This window comes from Physcomitrium patens, chromosome 5 (assembly GCF_059467195.1).
Source record: "Physcomitrium patens ecotype Gransden chromosome 5, ASM5946719v1, whole genome shotgun sequence".
NCBI lineage: Eukaryota > Viridiplantae > Streptophyta > Bryopsida > Funariales > Funariaceae > Physcomitrium > Physcomitrium patens.
Window position 1 is genome coordinate 12,047,102 of NC_143414.1, and position 7,050 is coordinate 12,054,151.

Genomic DNA, 7,050 nt, shown 5'->3' on the forward strand with positions numbered 1-7,050 from the left:
AGGGGGAGGTAATTGTGTGTGTGTGTGTATGTATATATATATATATATATATATGCACAAACACACACACACACACACACTAATTGTAAATTAAAATATATTAAATATATATAAAATGCATCAAATAAAGCAAAAACGGCATCTACAAAATCATTAAAAGTTTGAAAAAAAAAAAACAAATAAACAAACAAAGTTGTATGAATTTGATTTGCGCGTATTCTAAAAGTTGTTGCAATCTTATTGCCACTATATTTCATTAAGCTAAACATCTCTTCTTCTTCAATTTTTCATATTGATTGTTTCTACAATGTCTTTTTTGTTATGAATACAAAAAAAATATAAATAAACATAAATAAAAACTTTCTTCAAATCTTATTCTTATTGGTTTTTAAATCTAAAGAAGAGAAAAGTGGCCAAGATATTCTTTATATCATAAATTTAGTTATTAATTATTAACTATATTCTTTAAAAAATAATTTTGAATAATTTGATTTTTGAAACTCATTAGTTACAATCAAATATTTTGTTATCAACTGTAATATAATAAGTATATGCCAAATATGAAATTTTATCAAAACTAATCATCCCATTTACAAAATCACTGTTATAATATTTACTTCAATAAATTTAAATCTGAACATATTTGTAAGCCACGTTCTCATATTTTTTAAAATTTTGAAGTTATTAGTTTGATTTAGTAGCAATGCTAGAGACTTATAGTTGGAATTTTGATTCCTAAAAAATCACGTTGTAAATAAAGAACTACCATAATTAACCAACAATAAAAATTTAAAGATATTTTCGATTTTAACAAATTAAAAATAAGGATTGACATATATCAGAATATATAAAGATCTTTAAAAAATGACTAATCATTTAATATTGAATTCATAAGTTCTAAAAAAGTAAGGACTAAGTATTAAAAAACGACTTTTTAATAAAAATCAAGCCATTTTCAGTAAATAAATTTCAATTTCTAATTAAATATTTCTTGTAAAATTTTTCACCCCAATATACTGAAATCATATTTTACCGTAAATATAAAACATAATTGTAATATATTACCCTGATCTAAAACTTCTTGAATAAAACGAAATGTAATGTACTAAAAACGTAGTTGAACCCAAAATGGACCACTTCCAAGAATTGTATTAAATTTTGATTTTTAGTAATTTATAACAGATGTGTAGTTTCAAAAACACAATTAGATAATATAAATGTAGAAAGAAAAAATGAATGAAACACGTTTTAACAAAATTTGTGAATTGTAGATTGATTTAACTAAATTCATAAATATATACTATTTAAGTATCTAATCTGATAGAATAACTTATGGTAGACTTTAAACCCAATCATTTTGTTAATAATTTTTTTGCATTTATGTCAAGATTTAATGAAACGTTCACTCAATTACTATTAAAAATGACATAATAGAAAAATAAATATAACACTATTAAAAAGGAAAATAAGAAAGAAAAGGACAAAAAATAACATTAATTACAATAACTATTCAACATGTATTCTTCCAAATCTCGATTTTTTTTTTTTTTTTTTTTTTTTTTTTTTTTTTTATCTTGATTATTTTAACATATACCATTACCCATTCTAAAATTCTTCATTGTAGTTATAAATTTTGGTTAGTTAAAAAGATATTTATATTATTCACATCTTAATCCCGATACAATTTCTACACATATAAAATAAGTGCAAAGTCAACTTAAATAAATATCTTCATTTTTTAACAAATACTTTAAACTATATAAAGAATAATGTGTTTTTAGTACAAACAATTAGTTTTATTGGACCTACATACTCAGCACTACAAATGTCTAAGTTTCAGTGTAATATCATCACATCTTACAATCTAATTATAATTGAATGTACCATCATTCAACATATAATTACATTTAAAAAGAATTGAATTTTAAATTATTAGTCTAAAGTCAAATTTTATGTCAATAAAATAATATGTTTATATCCTTATCATAATAATATTTGATGTTTATTAAATACAAGGTACTGCTATGTAAATATGGTTATGCTATTGACCCAAAAATTTAAAAATGTCAGCAATAAAGACATTCTAATATTAGCCACACATACATTATTCTATTTTTTAAAAAGATAAACAGAACTACGTTATTATTGTAAGATTCCATGCACAACGATAATTATATGTAGTATCTACTACATTTTGTTTTGACAATTTCATTGCACATGAACTCTTTATAAAATATTACTCAGTATAATATTAACAACAACAACAACAACAATCATAATAATAATAATAATAATAAGAATAAGAAGAAAAAAATTCACTTGTATTGTTAAAGGTATATACTTTTAACATACACCCCAACACACATACGCTCTTGAAACTCTTGTTATATATATATATATATATATATATATGTGTGTATAATGAATGTGTATGAGTGTTACCAGGGAGGAACAGAAAAGGAAAAGACAAACAAACAAAGAAGACAATACATTCTTGCAAGAGGAAGATTTCAACATGAATATCCTAGATCAGACAGGAAAAAATATAAAAAAAAAAAAATCCTACAGACTAATCTATATCATGGCCCCATCTATTCACAGATCGCATAAAACGAACACAAATTCCATGTCATTGAAACAGTCGCTCAATAATGATTTTTCTAGGGACACATTCAACAAAGAAACCCAATCACAACTGCCACAAAATCTAATGCATGGGCATGGGGGATACAAGGGCAGATGCAGCAGGGGCCACGGCGGCCATACGAAGCCTGCCACACATTCATCAGCTGGGGCCATGGCCGACGAAGCGGGGGAGCTCGCCACGCGCTGCGACGCTGAGTGGTGGGGACTCGCAGCGGCCTTGGCCCTCCACGCGGCGGCGCTGCCACTCCCGTCGCAGCAGCAGCCTTACTTGCGATGCCTTCCGTCCTTCCTGCCACCCACCCACCCACCCACCCACCCAGCGTGCGAGCGAGGAAGGGAGCGAGTGAGGGATCACACCTCCAACTTCCACGAATTCTTCTGCTGGTTTCCTCCCCACCTGCATATCATTCCCTTCCTCACTCGCTGCTTGCGTACCTGCTTCCTGCGTTGCTTTCCTTCCGCCCCCATTTCCGTGCCACCCTACCACCAGAGGACGTCCCTACGTGCACTCGCGGGCTGCCTGGCTCTCTCTTTCCTCTCCTTTTCTCACCCACTTGGACTGGAAGTTACTACTCATAGTTGGCTACTAGTGTGTGAGATTCGGATCGTCGTGTTTGCTGTGGTAGGTTGGGTTGGTTGAGTGATAATCGGGGGCTTTCGTCGTGTGTTGGAGCACCTGAGATTTTATAGCTGTGTGTGTTGCCTGTCTGGTGTTGTGGGGGTTTGTGGTGGGGGCGTCAGTCGGCGTTGACGTTCGGATTGAGGTAGACGGGGGCTAGCAATGGACCAACTGGACATTCCGAGCATGCACGATCACGACTGGTACGAGCTCGTGAAGGACATTGGGTCGGGTAATTTCGGGGTCGCCAGGCTCATGCGCGACAAGAGGACGCGGGAGTTGGTTGCGGTGAAGTACATCGAGCGTGGGGAGAAGGTGCATGGGTTAGTTTTGTGTTTTTGTTTGGGGATGTTTCTGTTTATCACAGGTGTCGTGTGTCGTGTACACGGGGTGGGAAGCCTCGTGTGCGTGGTATGTAGGTAGGTGGTATTGAGGTCTAATCTGAGGGCTTGACTTGGACATGGTAAGTGGTGTGAGAATTTGAATTTTGCAAAGGGTGCTGATGTGGAATGGTGCGATTATTTTTGCAGATTGACGAAAATGTCCAGCGGGAGATCATCAACCATCGATCGTTGCGGCATCCCAACATAGTGCGATTTCAGGAGGTGATCATTCTAGACTTTTTGATTTTTTATTATTATTAATTTTTTTTTCCCTGAACTTGTAGACCCTGGGTGTGTGGATGAACTTTCTGGATTGACATTACTGGAAGATATTGGACATTTAGGAGTACTAAAGCTTGTACTTGAACTATTTCAGATCATGTTGACTCCAACCCACTTGGCCATTGTGATGGAATATGCTGCTGGTGGAGAGCTGTTTGAGCGAATTTGTAAAGCAGTCCGGTTCAGTGAAGATGAGGTATTGGAATCATCATTTTGTTGACTCTGCCTGAATTCTTGGTTCTCTTTGTGCAAGGTATAACACTTGCTTACCTTTTGTGTTGCAGGCCAGATACTTCTTCCAGCAGCTTATTTCTGGAGTCAGCTACTGTCACTCCATGGTAATTGTTCTGAACCCTGACGCGCGTGGTTTTCCTATCAGCATTGAAGTTTTCTGGATTTGTACAGTGCTTCCTTATGACCTGACTACAATTTTTCTGGTAACATTTTAGCAAATTTGTCACCGTGATTTGAAATTGGAGAACACATTGCTGGATGGAAGTCCTGCACCTAGACTGAAAATCTGTGATTTTGGATATTCAAAGGTAAGCTTCTCGTCTGTTTGTTTGTTTGTTTTTTGATTGTTCCGCTGAGATAGCTCAATGAAGTAGTCAACTTTCACAACTGATGAGAGCACATCACAGGTTGTACGAATTTTCTATCTTTGATGGTTTTCTGTTTATTGCAGTCGTCTTTGTTGCACTCGCAACCGAAGTCGACTGTGGGAACACCTGCCTACATTGCTCCAGAGGTCCTGCAAAAGAAAGAGTACGATGGCAAGGTACGTGGTTTGCACAAGGGTTTTTGACCGCAAGGATTGGGGTTTCGCTTCATGATGTCTTTCTACTGAATCAAGTGTGTTAGTGTTTACTAAAGTTCAAGGCACCTTATCGGGGAACTGAAGGAACCCACTTGCTTCGAGATGCAGATTGCGGATGTGTGGTCGTGCGGTGTGACCTTGTACGTCATGTTGGTGGGAGCATACCCATTCGAGGATCCCTATGACCCAAGGAATTTCAGGAAAACCATTGGAGTGAGTTCGCATAAGTTTTGATGGTAACATTTGGTGTTTCGTGGTTTAACCGATTCATTCATTCACAGCAACTCACGGATTGTTGAAACTGTGTTTGGCTTGGTTTGCAGCGTATCTTGAGCGTGCAGTACTCTGTCCCCGATTACGTTCACATTTCCCCGGAGTGCAAGCATTTGCTCTCTAGGATTTTCGTTTCTAACCCAGCCAAGGTACAACTAGACAGCAGTGATGCTAGTGGGTTGTGTATTTCGAGCCTTCCATTTAATTGTCAACTTCATTTTGGATCATCTTCTCCATTTTCTTGCTCTATTTGAATTTCGGAATTGAAGAGCACAAGAATCTCTCCACGGAGAAGAGGGCTGATTTATGTTTGTCTGTTCCCAGAGAATCAACATTCAAGAAATCAAGAATCACGAATGGTTTTTGAAAAATTTACCAACGGATCTGGTCGACCTTGCTGACAGGAGTTACGGTTTTGAGGACCCAAACCATCCCACACAAAGCATCGAAGAGATCATGCAAATTATTAGCGAGGCTAGGGAGCCAGAAGCAAGTACAGGAGGAAATTATTTTGGTGATGTAATGGATGACATGGACGTGGAGAATGACTTGGACCCTGATTACGACAGCAGTGGAGAGTTTGTGTGTGCAATGTAGAATGGTAGGTAGGATGAGGTAATAGGTTGTCATGCACAATTGTATCAGACAATAGGAGGTGAAACGGTAGTGTATGTAAAATTGGATGGTGTAGTTAAAATGGAATGGTTTCACTTCATTTCTGTAGATAGTTTTGCTGCACCAGCTCTTTGAGTTTCCAGGAAGTGAATCAGAGAACCAAGCGATGGCTACTGTGCGTATCGGGTCGACTTCAACAATGTTATTGGAGATGCATTACGCAATGCACAATCATCTGTTCGAAGGTGATTGACTTGCATGACGAAGATGTTTGGATGTTGTGGAGCTTGGGGATATTGGAGAAGTCGTGGCTCCATTGTAGTAATGGAGGATCTAGTGAACCTGAAGGGTGGAAGGGTGATGTTGTCAGATGCAGCTAAGGACTCTATGCTTGTATAGGATCTTTTGGATTTGGGCTACCTTGTGCACTTTGTATTCGACTTATAACCTTTGAGGTAGTAGTGTAGGTGGAACCTGGTGTTTTTTTTGTGAGCCCAATGTAGTAAAGATTATTGGCTCAGATGAACTGAGCTTACATTCTAGCTGTATATTTGTTGTATTGGGTGGGAGTCACAGGTTATGGGAGTTGGAACTGTTTTAAGGAACGCTGGAGGAGTTTGTGTTATGGAAAAATAATAGAGTTATTTGCAAGTGAAAGTTGTCCGTGACATGGTCCATGAATGGGGTCTGTTGGGAAGTTGAAATAGGTGGGCCCTGGCCGGACCGGTAAGGTTCATTCTCCAAGGAAATGGAGATGAAAAGTCAGAACAGCAGTTGCCTGCATCGTCATGCGGCACAAGATGCAGCTATCCAGGACCAAGTAGATCAAGTTTGTTCACCTCAGTTTGGAGGAAGAATGAGGTGCCAATCTCGTTGAGTTGGGACTCATTCGTGTTGTAGAGCTACGTGATCGAGTCAGATTTTGCGCTGTTCAAGCCTTTTGATGTTTTGATGGAGGGCTTGAAATCTTCTGTAATTTCTACTGGCTCTCGGATGTCAAGTTCAAATTTTAGACCACAGAGAGTGCAGAGTTTCGGTGCTGCTGCAAGTGGTGTCGTGAAGGGCTCGCTGCAGCAGTGGTTATTGCTCTGTCCACATTAGGCCAATGATTTCTTACTAAATTCATTATTAAATATCTGCTTTACAATAGACAATGCTTCCTCCCAAGGTTGCAGAATTCGGTAACTATTAGCTGGAAGTTATCAATTGGTATTCAATCGCTGCAACCCAGTGGTTGTCTCATTCCATGAATATTTATACTTGGTCTCAAATCCAAAATAATTCCTGTATTTCCCTTCATAATTGTTTTGCATGATCAAGATGAACTTTCCAAAAGTTAAGGGACTTAAATCCAGTAGCCCTATGGTTTGTGAAACATCGCACTTCAATGTGGCATATTTTTAGAAATATCTATA

The 7,050-nt window shown here is 37.2% G+C and overlaps 1 protein-coding gene across 1 annotated transcript; it reads left to right on the forward strand.

Annotated features, from left to right (window-relative positions):
* Positions 1-3,370: 3,370 nt before the first annotated feature.
* On the forward strand, positions 3,371-6,183 carry LOC112282413 (serine/threonine-protein kinase SRK2A-like). Its single transcript, XM_024519959.3, has 9 exons — positions 3,371-3,580; positions 3,796-3,870; positions 4,025-4,126; positions 4,215-4,268; positions 4,380-4,472; positions 4,616-4,708; positions 4,856-4,960; positions 5,071-5,169; positions 5,345-6,183. Exons 1-9 carry the CDS (start codon positions 3,428-3,430, stop codon positions 5,615-5,617), a joined length of 1,047 nt encoding a protein of 348 aa, XP_024375727.1. The 5' UTR covers positions 3,371-3,427; the 3' UTR covers positions 5,618-6,183.
* Positions 6,184-7,050: the final 867 nt, after the last annotated feature.

What these genes read in the sequence shown, in the direction of transcription:
- LOC112282413 (XM_024519959.3), top strand. Translation starts at nt 3,428, where the DNA reads ATGGACCAACTGGACATTCCGAGCATGCACGATCACGACTGGTACGAG. An exon ending in ACATAGTGCGATTTCAGGAG is followed by an intron (nt 3,871 to 4,024) that starts GTGATCATTCTA and finishes GAACTATTTCAG; the next exon opens with ATCATGTTGACTCCAACCCA. An exon ending in ATTTCAGGAAAACCATTGGA is followed by an intron (nt 4,961 to 5,070) that starts GTGAGTTCGCAT and finishes CTTGGTTTGCAG; the next exon opens with CGTATCTTGAGCGTGCAGTA.